The sequence below is a fragment of the Myiozetetes cayanensis genome, unplaced genomic scaffold (genome assembly GCF_022539395.1).
Source record: "Myiozetetes cayanensis isolate MyiCay16 unplaced genomic scaffold, myiCay2020 scf3, whole genome shotgun sequence".
NCBI lineage: Eukaryota > Metazoa > Chordata > Aves > Passeriformes > Tyrannidae > Myiozetetes > Myiozetetes cayanensis.
Window position 1 is genome coordinate 46,963,091 of NW_026087521.1, and position 23,389 is coordinate 46,986,479.

The 23,389-nt window shown below is 36.4% G+C and overlaps 1 protein-coding gene across 4 annotated transcripts in view; it reads right to left on the reverse strand.

The window, feature by feature from the left end:
* The window catches only part of ANKS1B (ankyrin repeat and sterile alpha motif domain containing 1B), a 420,494-nt gene that overhangs the window by 191,917 nt on the left and 205,188 nt on the right, over positions 1-23,389 (reverse strand). For all 4 annotated transcript variants that reach the window (XM_050323424.1, XM_050323422.1, XM_050323423.1 and 1 more), the window contains exons 13-14: positions 21,743-22,323; positions 19,840-19,912 (exon numbers count right to left, since the gene is read on the reverse strand). In XM_050323424.1, the coding sequence (XP_050179381.1) occupies positions 19,840-19,912; positions 21,743-22,323 (654 nt within the window). The remainder of the gene's footprint in view (positions 1-19,839; positions 19,913-21,742; positions 22,324-23,389) is intronic.

A 23,389-nucleotide genomic window follows, 5' to 3' on the forward strand; every position in this document is an offset into this window, starting at 1 on the left:
AACTGTTTCATAGAAATCCAAACCTACAGTCTGACCACTATGTTAGAATACAAAGTCTCTGCAAGTGCCATGCAGAGAATCCCTGACCAATCACAGAACAAATTTGAAATACAGCAGGATATTTAGAATTAACAATATTATAAAGAATTTCAACTCCAATCTGATTAGTCCTTGGACTAAAACTGGATGACCTCTCACTCTGACATTGCTGCTTGGATTTGTGAAACAACTCATGCGAACTGAAGTCCATAATGTTTTGTAGAACAATTTTAGTTGAGCCACAGAAGATTTTCCATGAGGTTGGAAAGTTGCCTAAAATAAGTCCATTATGAGATCTTATGTTACTCCAGATATTACATATTTGATACATTTACTACACAAAGTATCAATGGTTTACTAGATCTTTTAAAAAAAATACTGAACACTTATCCAGCACTGGTAAATCTGAAATTGCTGAAGAAACTTTTGGGAGTTTTCTACTAGCTAAATGTACTTCAAATAAACTAATGGATAATTAATTTCTTCTCAGAAAAAGTAGGTATACCAAATTTATAGGAGTCTATGTCTTATGGAGATCCAAATGCATTTGTTCACACCTGTCCGGAAATCATCCCTATTTTGCAGAGTTTTTTCTACTGTGAATCAATACCTTTGTATGTAGGGTGTACCCAGTCAGTAGCAAGGAGAAAGGTAGGCTATGTTGAGTTGATATATAGCGGACTTCCCTTGAATAGGCAAATTTGAGAGCCTGGAAAAGATCTTCAGAGGGCAATCTGAGAAGAAAGTTATCTTAAATAAGATGAGAATTAAATACTTTCTGAATTGTTCTTAGTTGACTGAGAAATCATAAACTTCTTTGAAAAAAATTCCAGATTTTCTTTCCCTTTCCCCCACAAGCAGAAAAACTGATATTGGAAAGAGATCTAGTGAAGCATAATCCCCTTGAAAGGATTATACATGACTGGTGCCTGTATTTCCTATACATGCATAGACACAAATGTCTCTGCACAGTGTCACCCACTAACAAAAATTTTCTGCCCTCAATAAGGCACAGACAATAATCACTATATTAGTTTCATGGTCAAACCACTTCTTCCTTACCTTACTATACAGCATGGAAGTTATGCTGCCAGTGATGAGAAGTGCTTGGCTCTATGCCTAGCAACAGTGTAGGCAAAATTCAGTTTTTGAGTGGCTCCCTAGACACATTTCCTCATGTAGCTGTTGGTACTGTGTCTAACTATCTCCATGGCTCCAGCACTGGATGATTATAGCACTGCTCGTCCCAGTGCACACTCTCCTCCAAGTCTGTCCTTTGCCAGTATAACTCAACATCTGAATCCATCAACACAACGTAAGGTTGCTCAGTAAGGGGAAAGAGACTAAGGAGAAATACAGTCAGCTTGCTGCCTAGTCCTCATCCCTGACTATTGTCCTATTGCAGAAGCATCCTGTTATCTGCAAGACTTTTTTGCTCCTTCTTCAGCCAAAGGTTGTAGCAAGGCAAAGGCAAAGAACAGAACAGAACAGAGATAGGAATGTTTGTATTAGGGAACTTGCAGCTCTTTGGATCTCCGAATTTTTAGCCAGTTCAGGTGACTTACCTCAGGGGGTTGCTTGGACAGTTTTTCTGAGCCAGTGCAATTGGAACATAGAGCAGAAGCTACTGCTTTGAGACTAAAAGACCACCTCTTAATTTTGCTAGTCTATGACTCAGTGCCAGCCCCACCAGTGTGCTGCTGCAGGAAGTGCCTTCTTTGCCTATTCCTAAAGCTGGTCCTGACATTGAAAAACTGACTGTATGGGACTGTCTTACCTGCTACACACCTACATATTGATGTGCTTCCCTATGATTTCAAAGGACATAAATCCCATGATAATCCTTCTGTGATACCACAATCAAAAAAGATGTACCCTTTCCTGCGTGGGAAAACTGACATATAAGTCTCTTACAGAGATAGCAGCACTTGGTTCTTCCTTCTCCAAGGCAATAGAAGCAGCACAGCAAAGTGATGTCTGCAAGAAAGATGCCATCTGGTACACTATACAATAATTTCTACAAGACATCTTGTTCCCAAGGGGACTCAGAATATATTTATTTTATTATGGGGTTTGGAATTGACTGAATCTGTGATATCAGAGAGCACATGATTTCAAATATGTTGTAAGGCATATCTGCTCTAAATGCTATGTAATTTAAGGTCTCATCAATTTTATTTTCTCTACTGTTAACAATATTCTCCTTTCCTCATTTTTATTTGTTTTTTGACTGAGGAAAAGAAAGAACTGCAGTGATTATTTCTACAGAAGGTGCTCCCCCAGTCACTATGAATAGACTATTATAAACAATTCTTTTTTTAGTAGGTAAATACCTGTCAAACAATGTTAAACACTTCTGGTCTTAAGGAATCAAAAACTGGAGAGTTTTAGTAGTTATTGACCAAAAATTTCTGAGAAATTTCTGAGAGAATATATCACAATATGAAAGAATGATTCATTTAGTAAACTGGCAGAGAGTTTAGCAGAGCTGGAGAAGAAATTGATGCTAGAGTAAGTACTGTAAACTTTTTTATTATTATTAAAGCCTTCAGCCTTATCCAACGCTAAATGAGATATAATTTTTCTCTTTATATTTAGTATTTCAGCCAGACAAAAAAGTTACCTGTCAACACTGTGACAGAACTTGTGCTACAGCAGTTAGCATGACAGGGTGTTCTAGTGAACAAATGAATCTAACAACATGTATTCCTGAGAGGAGATAAGAATAGCTAGGAACAGGATGTTGCATCAGAACAACTGTGCCTAACATCCAGCAGACCACTATAATTAAAGAAAGTTTATTATGTGAGAAGTATAGTAGGTTCCAAGAAGTGTATGCAGTGTTCTGCTTTATTTTATGTATTTCAATTATATTATTAGGCTACTCAAAAGGCTTAGCTTTTAAATGGTCTTTTTCACAAAACTCTGAAAAACCTGGATGCCTTACATAAAATCCGTAACTTCTGCCAGTAGCCTAGCTCTTTGGATGATGATGGCACTGTGGAAGATCATGTTTGGTGATGCTGAATATTTCTCTGAAAGTGCATTTAGAGACATTATTCATGACATACAGAAACAAACCAAAATCAATAGTAACAGCTTGAATTTAAATAACACTATCTAGTATCTATAATCTAAAGGTTACATTCCACTGCTTATGTGTAGCTCAGAACTCACAAAAATAGCTCTCAGATCACAGCTAATCAAGCTAATGGAACAACCCTTATTGACTAGGAAAATCATCCTCACAGTTCTTTTCTGATTTTTACACCAATATTGATTATAACTCTACATTACTACTATATAAGTACAATTGTTGACTTTGTAGTTATAGTTATTATAGATACAGCTAAGACAATTCATTTTACTTGACAGATTATTTGTCAACAGTGACCTGTACTTTGTGAACCCCACTGGCCTTTCTACAAGTTTGCATTTCTGACTGTTGATGTATTATTTCCCCAGAAACAGCTCAAAGTACTCCACTATTTCATAAAACATATATTACAGAAACTTCAAAGTTAGAGTATTTTTCATGTTCAGATGATCGCTTTGGCAGCTTTAATTTAGTCTCCTTCATAACCCATCCTGTTCAGTGAAAAAGGAACAGATCTTACTGGAAAATTAAAATATCTGTTTTCTAGAGTACAGCCACTGGACTAGGACTCAGGGCAGGTTGTTCTACTCAAGACTGTCATTACTATAGTGCCGAGCAATATGTATATATATGCTATTTGGTAACAAGGTTGCTTGAGATAGTCTTTCCAGAATCTGACCTGGGGGATAATTTCTTTCTAAAGACATCAGGATAATCAAACTATATTATATAGCATTGTATTAGTCCCGACTTCAGTCAGATTTATATCCTTGGCTTACAGGACAGAAATCTAAGGTGCAAGCTACTGAACTGCAAGAATTAGTTAAGAACAAACAGATGTTTCACTGCAAGACCACAGGTTCAACTGCATTGGATCACAACACAGCTTCATCTAGCTCATCTAACTTCACCTAGCTTCATCATTCATCAGCTTCATTCACAGTGGCTACTATTAGATCACTACAGAAGAGCGTAAGAATAAGAAAGACGGAGTGATTCTTTCCTAGCATTTTCCCAGTTTCCAGTAATTTGCAGCTCAATGCCTTCCTGAAAGAGAAATAAGTGTCTTTATGCTTAATTGTCCTTTATGGATTTTTCTGACAGTTTGGTGACTGATGAAATATGCTGTGAGAAAGACGGTTGAAAGGAGAGCTGGATTCATCTTCCATCCTTCCTCTGTCATTCTGTTCCATGGGAAATGGAGAAAACTGAGGGAATGTCTCTTTGCATTTTGAATGCCATCACATGGGTAATAGATTACAGTAATCTTGTATTGCACTTAGGAAAGATACCATTAAGATGCAATTAGAATTCAGCTGCTTTTTTCCCCTCCCTCTTCATGAGCACTGAAGGAGCTCCTGCTTCTGGAGGTAGTGTTGATATGAATCCCAGTCTCAGTGGATCCCCACTACACTACGAAATTATTCTATCTAATGCAAATTCCTTTGGTAGGACAAAGAGTTTTCAGTTGCCTGTCATTTTGTCCGGGAATCCTATTGACATCCAAGGGGTAAATGTGTGCATCCTTACTCTGGCTTCAATGGAAGTTAACAATATTTTCTGAGAAAAGGAGTTACTGTCTCAGAGCAATTTCTGTGCTTGTCTCGGGACGTTTTACACGATAATAGTAACACTACACTCACCACCTATGAGTAATCATTTTCCCTGTTTTTGTCTAACAAGAAAAATGAAAAACCCTTGAAAATTTACATGACACCATGACCGATCAAAATATTTTATTTAATCAGTAAAGATTTTAGACTACTGTTAAAAACTAGAACACTAAGTGTATAAATATACATAAAATGCATATTACATAGTTTTGATAAAAATACTAAGCAAGCTCAACCCTCTATATTATAATTCCTGGCACCATAAACCCAAATTTACGTAATTTCAAATTTGAGCAAATATTTTTACAGCTCTGTGCTGAGCAACACTGGGCTAGCAAACAAGCAGAATTGGGTAACACAGAACTGGGTAACAGATCTATCCAAATAAATTGCTCAAAATAGAGAAGAGATATCTCAAGAAGTTAAATAAAGCTGCTAAAAAATTGTTAACCTTAATTTCATGTATTTGGTAATTGCTGCAAGGTCCTGTGGAGAGCTGTGGAAAGGAGATGCCAGTACTGGCAGTATCTTTGAAATTCTGAATCTTGGAAAGTATACATGATGGAAGGCTAAATATTTCTCTTTGGGTTATTTTATAAATCAGATTCAACCTCACACAGTGGGATACTTTGTTTTCTTTTGTCTAGCTGGGTTCAGAGGTTCCCCTGCCCTCGATTCACCAGATTTTAGAGTGAACTCCTCAGGTGGTCAGAGAATTCCCTTCTCTCCTCTCTGTTCCTTCTTGATTCATTTTATAATTCATTTTCTATGCTCCCTACTTATCTCACTTCTACTTATTCTCCTTGTAAAGTATGAATGTTTGCTCTTTTGTCATCCTTCACCTCCAGCTACAACAATCTGTTGCTTTCTTTCGCATCTGCCTTTTCCCTTTTCCCTAATTTTTAATCCCACTTCCCCTTTCAAATCCTTTAAAGCAGGTTAAAAAATATTCATTTAAAGATGAAATTACTTATCTGAGATTAAATTACCCCCTGAGATTTCTTTAGAGTTGAGACTATGTTGGATTAGGTATTTGAGGTATAGATTAGGTACAGCACAACAACTGCTACATGCATTAGTTCTTCAACATTAACCAGCAGCTAATTGCAAAGTTGATACTCTAAAACTACACTGGAGAAAGAGTGTTTAAATGGAAGGAAAAGTAACTTGAAGCGCTTTACTAAAAAAACTGCCTGAACTACCCTTCATGTATTTCTTCTCTAGAACACTCAAAATTTTAGAAAATAATGATATATAAAACAGACACAACCATATTTCACTGATATGATACAACAAAATTATTATAATGAACAAAAACCAGAGGCATCAGTGCTCTGAGGGCACCAGTGGGCCTTGATGCCCATGCCTAGAATCTCCCCAAGCCTCCCTCACCCTGCCCACAGCCCAGGACCTCATTTCAGTTAAGTCTGGGACCATTGGTTACTGCCCCAGCAAGGCCAAGCAGTGCCAGTCTCTGGCCATGCCTCTGGTCCTAATCACAAGATGGATGTAGGTAGTTTTTCTCCTGGATGGACCCCTCAGACATAAATTGTGCCTTTTTTCCAGCCCCATCTTTAGCCTTGCCTCTTGCACGGACTACGAACCCATGTTACAGCGCTCTCTCCATTTCTATCCCTAACCCAGTCTCCTTTTGTTCCTGGCTGGGCTCCCTCAATGTACCCTGGACCAAGTATTCTCTCAGAGGCCTGTCTGGGGTGGTCAGTGAAGTGTGTTACCAGCACCTGGCTCTGCCCACTGGGTGCAGACCCCATGGGGTTGTGGGTGAGGGCACAGCTCCTGGCCTTTAGGGAACAACCATCCCTCTCTGCTCACAGACAAGAAGTCAGGTTCTCAACAGGAACTTACTTTATTACACAAAAACCCTATAACCACCTTCTGTAATATTTATCCCCTGCTAACACAGGCTCTGCAGCACCAAAAGAAAACTGCAGCATCTTTCAATGAATAATAAAGATGTTACTTGAGTGGGTGTCATGCTGGCACAGCCTTGGCAACTCACTGGACTGTTTGCATATGGATGAGATTATATAAACCCTGTTCATCCTGTCTGTGAGCTCCCTCATGCCGACGACTCTATTCTCACTCTCCCACCTCTGGAGCCCAGTATCTTGTTTCAGGAATCTGTGTTGATGCTTACAGAAGTGCAAATACCTCTTATGGCATTGTACTAAGTCCTGCATGGCTTTTTGTTTTGGAAATTGGAATGAAAAAAATGCAACTTTCTGGTCAAGTTTCATAAACTGTACTCCAGGAGTCACTCCTTCATTTGCCAAGATTAATGGATCTCAGCAAGAGCTCAAGTGCTCCTACAGGTACAGATTAGCTGAAAATACACTCAGACTGGTTCCGCTAATGTTTCCTATACTACAAAGCAGATTAAAACTCGAGCTGGTTTAATAAGCAAACCCAACACCTACAGTTATTCTCTTACACTCCAGTCTAGAGCTGTCTACATTCCTTGCTATTCATAGTTCAAAAACTTTCACAAACATGGATTTCTTTCTTGCATAAATCTGAAAAGAACGGCTGGTCTCTATTCATACATAAGTAGGGGATTTGTGTACTGACTAGGTAATATATTTGGAATAATGCTCTATAAAACAATTCAAATAGCCTATCAGAGAACAGAAGTAGCACTAAGTAACTGTGATGGGCCATCATATCCTGTAAATAGAAAAGCAGTCAAACAGCAGACTTCATAAGAAATATTTATCTAAACACATGCATGAAGTCATGAATAATAAATACACTATAGAAATAGATTCCAGAAAATCTCACCATTTTAAACTAAATGCTATTATTAGAATTTAATGGAAATTCATATTAGCAATCAATAATTTAACCTCAACCATCTCAGAATTGTAATAAAGCAATAAACTAAAATAAAGGGCTAAGGGCAGTAATGGATAAAAGTAGAAAAGCGGTTTTGTGAAGTTCCTGGTATCATAAATTATGACGTAGGGGTGGTAAGTAGTAAATAGTAAATAATTTTTGAAGGATGTGAAGGCATTCAAATACACTATCTTCCTGAAAATAGGGAAATGAAACAAGAAGATACTGATCCTAGTGTTACAATCATGAACCCAGGTTAACAGTCTGGGTTAAAAAGCAAATGGATTCACTTTAATAAGTTCAATATTCTGAATTACTTCATTTTCTGTAGGTGGAATTAAAACTAGAAACAATTTGGTGTGCTGTAAATTCTATAACAAGCCAAAGATTTTTCAACTAGCATGTGATGTTCTTGTGATTATTAGAAATGTGAGCTTCCAAGGATCCATATCTATTTAAATCTAAGGACTACTAGAAGGAAACATGAGTGAATCAGCTGAACTTTCAAGAAACGGTTATTAATTCAGTTTTATTAGACTTAGATCTCTATATAATTCATGAAAGATAAACTTCATCACAGTCTCACTTGCCATAACATCTCTAATCCTAACATATTTGTAAGATTAACACCCCTATCATCTCATATAAACCACCACCAGAGATACCGTACAAAGTTTTAGAGATTTGCCCTTACAAACACATATGAAAATAATAAAGTGATTAATAAGGGCAAATCTGTAAAATCTATTTTAGAAGTCAGGAATATTCTGTTGCCTTTAAAGTATTTCCTGGTCACAGGTTGTGAAAGCCTAATTTTTCATCAGATACTTTTAACTCCACTGATGTGCTAATTCCTACTCTCCATACATTTTTCAACCTTATATTGAATTTGATTCTGCGTTAGAAATAAATGCTGTTCAATTTAGTCAAATAAGTTGAATAAAATATTAATATACATGTGTGTAAATGGCTACATAGTTGCAAGGTTTGGATTAAACAGCAAGGAAGAAGCTGAACCTAAGCACGCAGTTTCTAAAACTTTTAAGTAATCTGATAATTCTTTTCACGTCATTTATCATGGCTTGAAAAAAGTATCAACCTTCAGAATTACAGTAGGATGATTATGAGAGCATTATAGAATGAGGACACCATTGGCTTGTTACTTTTTAAACACACCAACAAACACTCTGACATTAACTTTGTGAAATGCAGCTCAACTGTCCTTGTGGAAACGACAAAGAATGTTAGTACTCCTCCTGTACTGTTGTGGTTCAGTGGAGAAATAGCCAAGACCTCAGTCTTACTGGAAATAACTTTGAAAACGTTTTAATCGATATTTTTTTCAAGTTCTGAAATCTGCAATCTACTTTTGTTGATCCTTTGATCTCCTTTCTAGATGGGCAAAGCTCAGCAATGTATTCAACCTCATGGTGCAAAAAGACACATTCTATACAGCTCAGTGACTTCAGGAGACTGTCCTCCGACAGAGGAGCAAATTGACCATAAAGAGCAGATTGCAGCATTAACATTATCATCCTCAAAAATGTTTTCAAATCCACTTTAGAGTTAGGGACCCATTTACTACCAATAGAACCCAGGAAATAATGTGAGTAGTATTTTTAAGCAACTTTGACAACCAGTAATTTGAGATCTAACCTTATTTGCTTTTATCAGTGTGATTTTGCAAGGTTAGGCCATAGGCAGGTATATCCAAACTTCTAAAGTGAGAATAAGTGTTATTCAGCTAATTTTCTGTACAGAAACATATACAATTCTTCTAAGCACTGTACCCAAACATGCATAAACACCATGCTACTTAATTCTCCATTTTACTATTATTTGTCAATATATTCTGAGTTTCATGCCTGTGGAAGTCAACGAAAATCCGATTTTCTGAGTTTTGCATTCTGTGTATGCACACCATTCTGCACTCTGTTTCAAAATAGATAATATGGGATTATATGAATATAGTACAGGTCTATATCATGACACATCTACTTATTAACATACATGTCTACTTTTTAACTCAGTATCTCTCACTTCTTCTAAAGAGAAATTATTTAATGAGAGAATATTTTAAAAAAACTGAAACGAGGCTTTAGAAACAGTGGTAAGGACACTATTTGAATTTTCATAGATTTGAGTAGTATATTCAAACTGTGCATAAATTGTTCATGTCTGTGGCCATAAAGACTTCTGTTTTAACCATATTTATCAGTAGAACATAAGGATCAGATATTAGCTTAATAACAAAATAACAGAAGAGATGGTAGGGATTCAGTACACATTACTCATCTTTCTGAGAGTAAGTATTTCTAGAAATTAAAAAACAAGTACCTTTAGATCTGACAGAATTTTTGCTATATACTTTCCAAGGAAGAATACATCATTTGTATTCTGGGGGTAAAAAAAAAAAAGAAGTTTGGTTTCTTAGAAATAACAGTACAGAATACCAGACTGCCAAAGTTTTTACTTTCTAAAAAGGAAAAAATTATCAGCATTGGAATGGGGTCTGAATCTTCTATGCTTCTTCACTAAAACATTATATCTGATGTGGGAAAATACCTCAGAAAACTCTCAGGGTATTAAGTCAGTCAAAATTATATGTCAACCCTCCAATTAGAAGAGAGTTTGTAGAAGACTCCTCTGTTCAAGCAGTGCTATTGCAGAGTATCTAAATTTGGCATGACCAGGTCTGATGGCCACAAGTAGACTACAACCTAAACTGACAAGAATTGGGCTATACATTTACTCTCTGATGAATGTCAATACTTATGATATCACAGCTCCATTTTCTTAAGTTTCTTTGTTTGCTATCAATCTTCTCTATTTCTTCTAGAAGACATATGCCAGAAATCATTTATTCAAGTCTGTGAATATAATGACAGTTACTTTGCAACAGTTTTCGAAAAAGAAGCCTAACACTGAAGAGAAAATGAAAAAAGCATGGACAGAGACAAAAGGTTTATGTTGACAGGCACTTAGAGTGGAAATGTAAAAGGAAAATGTATGGGAGTTAAAGACTACATGGATAAATATGATCTGATGACTTATATTTTTATTGTATGTTCTGCTTAGCCTCTAATTCCTTTGTAGCAGGGTGTTTTAAACACACCTCTGATTAACTGGTGTATGGAGAGCATAAAGCTGAATATTACATTTATGACACTACAGGGTAAAATTGCCAATATAATAGGAGTATATGAATAACAGAAAATAAAATAAATGCCTGCAGCTCTTTGCATCCAACTCCCATTGCATTTATTATAAAGCATAGCTAGAAGCTCTACAATTATCCTGTAGTTTGCCCAGTTGTCTATAAGGTTTGTTTTGGGATTCAATGGGTCATTAAAACAGATGCATCTTTATCTCTTGTTTAGGTTTTTACAATGTAGGAGTCAAGAAAACAACAACCCAATTATATGTGATATTTTCTGCAGAATTTATATCATCTTTAGGTAAGTTCAGTGGCATGAAATATACTGGGACTTATCATATTCTCAGTAAACAGATGCCAAAAATATTTCTTCCTCATATTTTACAGCTATATGGCTTCTGTTCTCTGCTATTTTATAATCTAGATGATTACGTACTCTTAAATTACCACTCAAATATTTTGAAATGCAGATAATAGTAATAGAAATATGAAGATTGGTATGAATAATGCATGGATAGAAATATCTATGTGAAAGCACCAGAAGAAACAATGCCTTGAAGAATTAAAAGTATGGTCTGTACTGATAACCAAGGACATTGCTGCCAGTGGTAAAACACTAGGGAACATGTTTCTGTCAGGACAAGGGGGAGTGTGCTCTGATAAAACAACAGCTCAGACAATCTATCAGCAGAAAACCCTACGCTACAGCAATAACATTCCAGCACACTGCATGTGATATTCATCTTCCACTTACTCCAAAAGGATGACCTAAAAATATCTGCGAAAAGAAAGCAAAACCAATAAGCGTCACTGAAAATTTTGTGCCAAAAGGACCACACCATAGCAACTGTTGATTCCTAAAGATCCATGAAAAACTAGTTTACTTTTTCTAACCAGAAGGAACCCAACAAATACAATAAGAATGCATTAGTGAGCCTACCACAACACACGTAAGTGACCATGGACAGGCACCTTGGCCATGCACACACACACCCCCTGGTGTTTTTGGGTCCCAAGTGGGAGAGAGTCTATAAGAGAATGGGTGACTGAAACCAGTTTTGCCTAAAAGAAGAATCAGTTTCACCTTCCATCACATCTTATATTGATTTCATTTACACAAATTTCCCCCAGCTGTTCTACCACTGCAACTTAAAATTCCACCTTCACTTTCCAGTTATTAATAAGACACAAGGAAGTGTAGAATCAAACCTAAATGTGTGGCTCTCTTCCTAAAGCACAGTCCTATAATTGATGGTAAAGAGTTCAAAGACTTGCATCTTAAAAACTTGAGACTGCATCTGCATTTCCTATTGAGGAGGCTTTAAACAGACCTGGGAGCGGTGGTCAGCTGCTGAAGCAGTTTCCTCTATTTGGGTCCCTCTTCTATCAGCTACAGAGTTATGTTCCCTCTGCCTTTCAATTTTTTTTTGCTATCTATGATGCTACCATTGTTGGTCTTTTTGCACAGCATATCAGCTTCAATGGAAATGTGGAAGTTGGGAGGGAAGTAACGTTATCCTTATTTTACAGTATAGTGTTGTGGTTGGCTACTGCAAAATTATAGAGTTATGTGTTCAAAATGGTAAGCTTAAGATGTCTCCCACTTTGTGAGAAGGTGCATGGCTCATTTTATTCTATTAATAATTCTATTAATGAAATCCACCTTATCAAAGCTCTTAGTTTAATCACACAGATTTGAAAAGGAAAAGATAAATGCTGCAAAACAGGGACTAAATTGCAATAAAAATATATAATTTCAAGTATATAACTTACCACTGTGAAATCTGCCTTATGCCAACATGCCTACACATATCCAATTAAAATTCTGCCTTAATTAAGTACTTATATTTTATCTGTTTTCAGCCCTTGGAGGAGGGGGGATATTAACAGCTTTGGAGGAAGACTACTTTGCCAAAACTGCAACCATATGGCAGCAAATACAAAAGGGCCAACCTAATAAGGCTTCATTTTTCAAGAAAGTTTGATGACTTCTGAGTGAGATTTTAGCTTTTATAGGCAGAACCACACTAGGGATGATGAAGGCTTCATGTCTGAGTAGTGGCAGTGGAACAGATGGAAGAAAGAGAGGAAATCAAGCCATGTAGCTTCGGGCAGTCAAAGGTTTATCCAATTTCAATTATATTACAGCTATAAAGAGCACATCTCGAGCCCTTATTCCTCTCACTCAGCTTTTCTGTCTGTGGCCCCACCTGATTCCATCTTTTCCTAGGCTGTTGAAGTCATGTCTACTTTATATTCCTAACCTTTGTGCTCAAACTCACGCCCCTTGCAAACCTGAAGAGTAATATTTCTTACAATTTTCCCCATGCTGTAAAGGAGAAATCATCAATAATAGCCTTGGTCATAATAGTAGAGAAAGAAAAATAAACAAGGAAAATAACTTTTGTATGATGACTGTCTACAACTTGCATCCTGAAAGATTTGAGGAAGTACACTACAAAATGTATTCAAATACAGTGCTCTGTGACTGTTGTCAATCTCTGACATTAAATATGTACTACATGAAATAGAAACATAAATATATAGTGGGCACATCAAGAAGCAATCAGGTCTTGTTTGTGGAAGATCTTGACATAAAGTGGAGTTGTAGGGTTTATTTTAAATATAGCACAAACCACGGTAGTTCTGCTTTCAAGTGAGATATGGCTCACGTGCAGTCAACTCAGGCTGCAGTGTTCCAGAGTCCTTCTGGTTTCAAAGCAGCGCTACAAGAGCCAACTCATGGGTCTCTCTGAAGTTGCAGACATGCAAATAAATACTGATAAAGTAAATATTCTGAAAGATATGCTAGCTTCCTTGAAAGTGACTTTCTTAAAATATAGAATAGAATAGAATCAAGTGGGTTGGAAAAGACCTCTGAGATCATTGAGTCCAACCCTTAATCCAACACTGCTGTGGTTATCAGAACATGGCACTAAGGACCACATCCAGTCTCACCCTAAAAACCTCCAGGAACAATGAATCCACCACCTCCCGGGGCAGCCCATTCCAGTGTCTGATTACTCTCTCTGTAAAAAATATCTTTCTAATATCCAACCTAAACCTCCCCTGGCACAGCTTAAGATTGAGCCCTCTTGTCCTACTGATAGTTGCCTGGGAGAAGAGACCGATACCCACCTGCCTAAAATCTCCTTTCAGGTAGTTGTGGAGAGTGATGAGGTCTCCCCTGAGCCTCCTCTTCTCCAGGCTAAACAATCCAGCTCCCTCAGCCTCTCCTCATAGGGCCTGTGCTCCAGTCCCTTCATCAGCCTCGTTGCTTTTCTTGAGGTAATTCTGTTGCATACACCTCTTCCAGGAACAAGCAGCATTAATCTTTGCAAGTCACTTACTCAGGTAGTGTCAGTGAACAAAGTCTGGGAACTTTGATATTGATATTAGACATAGATGCTGCATGTGATGTTAGGATTACCTCCAAGGAGAGGAAAAGGCACTGTTCTCACAAAAGGGCAATAAAAATCTTTAGTAAAATACAAACTTGCTAAATATAAAAAGAATTTTTCTTAAATCAGGTGTAAGAAAAAGGCTTGTCAGTATATTACATTTTAAACTAAAATTGTAGATCAAGAAATGGAAGATAATTCCATAAACTCTACCCTGTATGCCTCTAGGTGGAACGATGAGGGTACTTGAGGATAGGTACGTGCTCAGCTGACCAAGGAAATCCTGACTACACTGCAGTTGTATACACACAGTAACTAGTTGGTGCATTTATGGATAGCAACCAAAAAAGACTTCACGCTTAGCAGAATTATAAAACTGTAAATCACCCTCCATATGCTGGAACATATTTGACAGAAGTGGCTCTCTCAAAAGCCCAGCACAATCCTAACATGATTGTAGATTATTTTGATGTGGAATGACCTTCAACAACTATTTCCTTAGTCATTATTTTAATTGCTCTGATTTGAAACAATCTAATCATGATGATGATACGATAGCCATAACCCACATTAATTTTTTTTCTAAAGTAGAATATTTTTTGATTATTCCCTCTCAAATGATTTTCAAATATAAGTGAACTCTGAATCACAAACCTCTGAACAACTACCAAGCTCCAACTAACACAGAAATACTGCTACGCATGTCTTGAAACACTTTTGATTACAGAGAAAAAATTGTAGTCAAAGAAAATATGAAACTGTAGTATGTCTTCTTTTTAGTTTACCTTGTAGACAAGTTTCTTCTAAATCATATTATTACAGCAGTCACAGAATCATTACAAAATAAGATGCAAAGGGATTTAAAACAGTGAACATTTCCATTCAGACTCAGGCCAAGGATAGTTATCCCCCAACCATTATATTTTTTCATTCTGGCAAATGCTCAAAAGTCTTCAAGATGTTGTTAAATGTAACTGAGGTTATAATCTCCCTAATAATCTATTTGGATGCTTCACTATATAACCTTCATAATTTTGTCCTGGGTATATGAGGGGAAGCTGCATTTTAGATAGAACAGCTACATCTGAGGAGTTCCTCTAAAGCACTTTCAGTGCCATTCGCCATGTTTCAGGCATTTAGAGATGATAAACAATAACAAAAAAGTGCCTGCTTATCCAACTCAGTATTAGTGGCTCAGATGTACTTAATGCAGTCCTACACACCTGAAGTCTGAATTTAGCCATTATGAGTAAGATTCATCTATCTGACCTACCATCATTTACATCACGATCATGCTTTCTTAATTAATTTACAAAAAAATCCAGGAGAAAATGTCAAAACCTTAACTGAAGTCCAAATACTGGACATCTACTGTTTTTTTCTTATCTAAAAAATCCGATAGCTGCTCCTAGAATGGAATTAGATTGCTTTAATATGTTTGCAATTGGCAAATCCATGTTGCCTCTTACTTATTTCTTTGCTATTTTCTAGCTTCTTTAAGTAGTTTATATGTTCACTGACTTTTCTGTGAATTAAAAATAATTCCCCACATTCTCCTTCCTTTCCTCTTTTAAAGATAAGTTCAATGTCATTCATGTTTAGTCTTTTGGTACCTGATACCATCCTCCAAGAATTTGGTTGAAAAGCCCAGAGATTTCTCTTTAACTTGCACCCTAGAGATTTTTTTAAAATAAATTCTCTGAATTTATTGACATCTACCTTTTTGAGCCTTTTTTTCCTAGGCAGTAATATAATTTCTTTCCCAATAAATGTCTGTGGTAACTAAAATCTCCCATTACTATCATGTCCAATGTCTTTGGATAAGTATCAAGAACAACCCTGTTCTTTTCTGCTTCCCTGAACACCAACAGAAATTTAAAAGCTTGAACTAGTCTTATTTCTGAGTTCTCAAAGAAATGTATATTTTTGAAATACAAGCCCAAATCTCTCTTCTTCCCTTCTATATGACTGACTGATTAGCGTAATATATATGATAAATTCCTTACAATGTCAATTTTTCTGTAATATCCAATTAATTGTTGTCTAGTCCTCATTAATTCTTCAGTTAATTCTTCTCTGTTCCTCTTTATTCTACCATCAGCATACAAACAGCTAAGATACCTGGCAAACTGATCCAAGACTCTCTGTCAAGTCACTTTTCTAATCTTTTAAATAATCCTATCTTTCCCAGGGATGAAACCTATGTCCAAGTTGCATTATTTAAGATCATGATTTTTTTTTCTTGCCAAATGGTTGTTATTTTAAAACTCTCTTCTCTCAGAAGAGAGAATAGTTATATTTAGGGTGTATCTGACTGATGCTTGTGAGAGGAGAGTCTAACAATATCTTGAATCTTCAAGCTCTTTATTCATTGCCACAGAGCCTGATAAGCACTTTTTATTTGCTTGGGGTAATTTTTGGTATTACCACTAGTATATACTAAAGATTGGTGGAATCCTTTGCAACTTGGCAAAATTTGACTCTTGTGAAGCAACAAATCAGTCATAATTTAAGTGCCAAGTGGCACAGATGTTTCCACATTAGCTTGAGTAGAAGATCACTAGCCAGCAACATTTTTCATTTCCTCTATTACCAAGAGGTTCTGCATTCCTTGGGCCAGTGCTTGGGTTTTGGTCTGTTATTGTTGAGATTGGTTCTTACATATTTCCTGGTCAGCACTCTTTCTTTTCACTTCAGTGTTATTAAGACATTGAATGCTACATGCCCTCAGAGGACATCAACAGCCAGCTTTCTCTCTGTAGTTTTAAGTTTGTTCCTCCAGTACCTGTACTGCTACCAACTGAAAGCTCTGCTTTAATTTCTTTGTTTCCAAATGCATGCTGTGGATGAAGTCCTCATGACCATACTCAGTAAGTTTTTAATCTCTCCTTTCAGTGCTCTTCTAATTGCTTCTTAAGAGATTTCCCTGGAGATCTAAGGGCAGTCTTTTCACATTTCACCAGTAGGAAAATACAGGCCAAAGATCTGGCAAATTCATTCAAGAATTTCATCACAAGATGTCATCATTGTCTAATTTTAAATACAGTTATTGAATTATGAGCATATTACATATTTCCTCTCAATATTTTTACTGAGAATATTATGTACAAGAAGCTCTTCATGATTGTGTTTGAATTATATATATTTTTATATATTTTTACATACTTTTGTTTTAACTAATAGTTAATTTAAAAACTGAAGTATAATATGAAGTACAGGATTAAACAAATACTAAAATGAAGGATTCCATATGAAGCTACATTTGCTCTTCAGTAGTATCAGAAATTTTGCTATTTGCCAAAAAGTTATTAGACAAGTGAAGTTTTCTGAACACAGTATTAATAATCTAGATGCTTTCAGTTCAACACTAGAAGACTCTGATTTATACACTGAACATTAAAAACATTTTTAAGCTTTAGTGGATAAGCTTTTTATATATGTATTCAAACAAAACTAACAAAACTCATATTTATATATAAACTGATGAATTATTTCAAAATTATATTACATGACACCATACTACTTATTTTTTTATTCGTAAGCATAGGCCAGCTCTTTACCTTTGGCTGTGTTATGCTTAATACAGAGCCAAGAAGGAGAAGAGAGAAGGTGAATGAAAATTTCAGTGGTCAAAGTCAGGTCCACAGTACTACAACACTTTGGCAGATAAAACCTTAAGTAAAACACAGAGGAATGCCAGCATCTGTAAGTAATTAGACAGGGGCTAAGGCAACATTGAAGCACCTGAGACACTTCTTGCCAATGAACTATAATAATAATAATAATGGCCAGTCTTCGCGAGCGAAGATCCGGGGAAGGTCTTTCCACCTTCCAGCCTGCGCATTGGATTTTTTAGGTGAGACACAGTGTGCGCGGAACTGAGCCCACCCTTTAATCCTAAGGTTCATCTGCCGGGGCCAAGCGAGCTTGGACGGTGGCAGCGAGGTCCTCAGGATGTAGGTGGGTTGCCTTTAAGGGCTAACGAGCCCCACCTACCCGGGAGTGGCCCTGACCGGGAATCGAACCCGGGTCTCCGCGGTGATAGCGCGGCGCCTTTACCACTAGACCACTATAGGAGCTAACAAAAGAAGCACACGCGCTAATAAAAGCTGTTTAGCTGCAGAACATTTCAAAGCAACCCCCTAATTTGGGCCAAAGAACTAACAAAAAAACCACTTAGATTGTATTATCAGTAAGAAAAACCTGTATATTGCCTTGTGGTAGTTAATAAGAGGTAATTAACACAAGCTAAAATCTAAAGTCAAGTATTGCTGAGCAGACATTGTATAGTACGGAATATCCCTCTGCAGCTTGGGTCACCTGTCCTGGCTGTGTCCCCTCCCAGGATCTTGCCCACCCCCAGCCTACTGGTGAGGGGGGAATGTTGGAGAAGCAGCCTTAGTGCTGTGCAAGCACTGCTCAACAGTAGCCAAACACTGGGATGTTTTAAAGGTGAACACTTCTCTAGTTACCAAAGCGAAGCACAGAACTGTGAGGGCTGCTATGCAAAAATGAATTCCATCTCAAACAGACCCAATACAACTACCATGATAAAATATAATAACCAGTAAATCCTGAATTACTTATAATATCTTCAGAAATTATTAACTATCTCCTAACCTAGAGTTTGTCTATGAATAATTCTACTTTCCAAAACTGCAATTTCAGAAAGAAAGAACAGACTGCCAGTATGTGTCTAGCACTTTTCATTATATTGCCCTTTATTATTTTTAGGAAAAAATAATCTAAATCTGCTTGTTTTATCCACCATTATATTTGTATCCAAATCAGTTTTCTCTTTTTCCTAGAGTCCCTTTTCACTGTAGGAGTGAAAACTGCTGTGTCAATTCTATTTAATTGATGAGACACAGTTTCATCCTGTATACATATAAAGTTCCACGAAATGGGCAGTTGTTAAAATATATTCTTTTTCAAATTTTAACCGATAAGGTACATAACATCCTGCCCAATACATAAACCCAATGCAATTTTTATCAGGGATGTACCAGTACAGGTGAGTTAACATTGCTCTGCCACAGTACTAAATTATTCAGACATTCAAGTAAGTTTTCTTTCTGTGAGTTAGGGAGAAGACATAGTAAAATGATTTCAAATTCTTATCAGCACAGTTGCACAGGTTTATGCTGACAGACCAACAGGCTAGGCATGACTTAGAGTTCTTAGAATCCATCACGGTAGGAAACATTTGCAAATTTTCTCATTGTTGCTAACACCACTCACTGGCTGTCAGCAACATTTTCAGCCCTGTGCCAAATATTTCTTCGAAGCAGCATTAGATAATAAAATGTTTTTAAAAGTGTCAGCAGTTATTGGATTATATATATGCAGGGTCCTATCATTCCAAACAAAACCTTAGCTGAAAAAGATTGTAAAATATCCCCCTAGAAGAAAGGCTTCAGTACAAAGACATTAATGGAGTATTTTTTCTGGTAAGATTTCAAAACAACATTAATAACTCCAACATGCTATTTAAAGCAGCAGCTCCAGGATACTGGGCCTAATGCATCTCTAATATTAAACAACATTGAGTCTGTTTATGGTTATTCAAAATACCTAAAAATTATTTCAACACAGTGGGTTACTTAGCAATGTCTTATCCACAGTTTCACTATAGACAATTAAACCAAAATTAAACACTAGTTGGTTGTTTTTCCTTACTTGTAGCGTGATCACTCATCTCCCCCAGTCCAGTATTAATTCCAGCATCTATTGAACTCATGATTTTATCAATCTACAAAAGAGAGAACAGTGAAAACAACTGATGGATCCCATCTTCATTATTTTATTTTAGTTTTCATGCATAAATTTATGGCATTGTTACTCTCATTCAGAAAACAAGAATCAAAATTGCAAAAAGCAAAAATCAAAGGTAGAAAATTAATTTGATTTTTATTTTGCAATATTTTTATGCTAGCAAAAGCTAAAGCTTGGGACTACTATTTCTTTTTCTACAGTAGAGTTCCTTTTATACTGATGGCATCAGGTATTATTACTAGCGGTCTATTTAAGCAGTAATATTAATGAACAAAAATATTTTTGTGTGCTCTTAAGTATTAAAGCAACTGTTCAATTAAGATGTCCAGAGAATTTCCTAGCTCCCTTTTTTCCATCTGCCCCAAGGCTACTGAGTAGGTATGAAACATTGCTGTGTTTCCACAAATTGAAGAACGATGTTCTCTGTGAAACTACACTGCATTGATCCCAAAACTTATTTACATGTTTCTAAAGCCCATTTCACTTATCATGTCAAAACCATTATACCTATTTTATTTTCTGTAAGAACGGGACAAAACAAAAAGTGAATCAAAAGGATGGTGTGGACTAAGAAGGCAGACACAGAGAAGCACATTTTACTAAGCTTAATATTAGGACTAGTAGAAAGGGTATGTATTAGTCACTGGTGACAGAAGAAAATCTGGGACTTATGACAGAATCTGCAGATTGGGAATTCATACGTTTTTTTAATCTTAAGAACAATCAAACCTTGATGACCCCCCAGAAAGGCAAACTTGGAACTGACTCTAATCAGTATTTTATAATAATGTAACCAAGTTATAAAGATTGAAACCTGATCCTTAGTACATTTCCACTGCGAAACTCTCTCATTTAAAACAGAAACTTCCTTTAGATGCCCTATCAAATTGGACATCTAGATGAGCTGAAAACCTTTTTCTAGAAAAATAACCAATCAACCTCTGGGTTCTTTCTGAATAAAAAAGCACTCTGGAAATAGATACTTTTCCCCTTTGTAGTAATTTTAAAGAGAAATACTCACTTCTCTGTAGGAGCAAGAAAGAGCTAAACATTTCACCCTCTTAATTTACCCCAATGAGACGGGAACTTCTGTGTTTATGAAGAACCTTTTATATTCTTGAAATTCAGCACAGGAGAAAAAAAACTAAACATAAGGTGCCTAAGAATTATTTTAAATTGAGTTCTAAACCTAAAATAAAGTCTCTTCTATGAGCATTACAACCTTGTGCATTACAAATTCAGTGTGGACATTTCTGTTCATACTCCTGAATTTATTGCAGTTGTAAGTATATTCCCACTTCACACAAGCCAGGTATGTGCCAAGCATTTTGTACACAGGCTACATACCAGTTAGAGGATATGATACATGGGGAGGGTTTGTAGAATGCAACTCTCTATTCCTGCCATTTTTTCCTCTCTCTTGCTGGAGACACTGCCACGGTGGGAAATAATTAGCAAATACGTAAATAATGGGCACAGTTACAAAGGATTTTAGCAATTTCATTAGTGTCAGTGGTGAGGGCTTTAGCAGACAATGATTTCAATGCCACAACAAATTGCAGAATTACTTCTGTTTAACTTCATTCACTGCGGAAACAATAGACTTTATTGAGTGGGCAGCATTGGAACAGAAATGCTTTACATTTTGTGCCAGCTGTTGAACTACCCTGCATTACACTGTGACATTCCCTCTGAGGATTTGCAGTGTGAAAGATTCACTTTTTATTTCATCTCTGAAACTGAAAACAGTAACAGCATCTTCATAAGACCATATATTTTCTAGTACTTAAAAAAGAACAAAACTTACTTCTTCCCATTCTGATGTGAAAGAAGGTGTTCTCTCTGAATTCCCTTTGGAGCACTGTTGATTTGGTGTGGGTTCACTCCAATTGCTTCTTGCTTTTTTGTCATTTGGTGGATGGGTGATAAGATTAGAATCAGATTTCGAAACATTTTTGCACAAATGCATTTCAAGCAAAGTCTTCGGTAAAGATCGTATTCTCCCAAGCGTGCATGCTCGCTCCACAAATCCTCCAGTGGTAATAACCCATTGTTCACTTATCCTTGGAGCACCAACCAGCGTATGATTTTCTACTGGTTTATTTTTAGTATGAAATATGGTTCTGTTTACAATTGGTGGTTTTTTTTTCTTAACAGGTGGATCAGAGCTGCTTTCTTTCCGTAGCTGTATCTGCTGCACTGTGCTCTTGCTCAAAATGCTTTTCTCTAGTGGACCACTGCACGGGTTTACTTTACTGTACAGCTGGAGTGGATTTTCAGGTGGGTCACATGCAGGTGATGATCCATGAAGTAAACCTGCAAACTGCTCAGCGGGGTGTCCTTCTGGAAACTCACTTTCAGTGGATGTTTCACCCTGGCAAAGTTGCTCTGAAATGAGAGAGAATATTGTAAAAAGAACCAGATGATAAAATACTGCAAACCACGAAACTTTTACTCTCCCTAAAATTACTTTTGTATGCTGCTTGGTTCTTACGTAAAGAAACAAAAGATAAATATGAAATGAACTTATTTATTATTTTCTTTAAAAAAAAAAAAAAAAAAAATCTCTCCTTAAACTTGACTATTTTACCCTGACTGGTGGAAGAACAACCAACAGTGCTCAGTGCTACATATAGATTCCATGAAAAAACAAATTTATAAAATAGGCCATTAATATTCCATCAACATAATGGTGTCTCTTTTAATTTGTTATTGAGTTGAAATATGTACAAATACAGTTATTATATACAGTTTCATCTGATGAATTAGGCAGTTGGTTTGTAGGTGGTAAAATACATGAAGAACCAGTATTGTCAGGAGTATTCTTAGTAAATTTTTATTTTATAGTCATTATAATAATAGTGAATTTACACTATGATGCCTTTTTACTGACAGTCTCTAAATAATAGATCTGAGCATTGCTTTTATTTCTAGGAACTTCTGAGCACAGTAATCATTGGGAAAAAAAGAATACAAACCCAAGTATTTTGAAACAAGATTTATATGCAATTTAGAAGATATAGACACAGAAAGGAACTACAGAAACTTTTTGCACACTTCAATTATTAAAAGTTTAGAGCTCTTTTTTATGCCTGTTGCTGTAAGGAGTAGGAGGCTAAAAAAAAAGAGGCTTTTTCTACCTGTGTTGTTTCATAGAAAATGTTGGTGTGGTTAACATCACTTTATCCACATAGCATTAAGTTAGTATATTTACTCAGAATAACTGTGTCCCTGCTAATGGTCACATTGCTATAACTACTTCATTAAAGATAAATACATTCATCTCATTCTCGCTAGAAGTTGTATGTTCATATATAGACTCCAAGTGCAGGACTATATGCACAGCAGTAGCTACCAGAAAAAATGAAACAGATCATGTCATAATTTGCAAAGAAATTGAGCAGTTTCTCTCCTATTAGCTAAAATATCTGCTTGCAATAAAACCCACAACCAA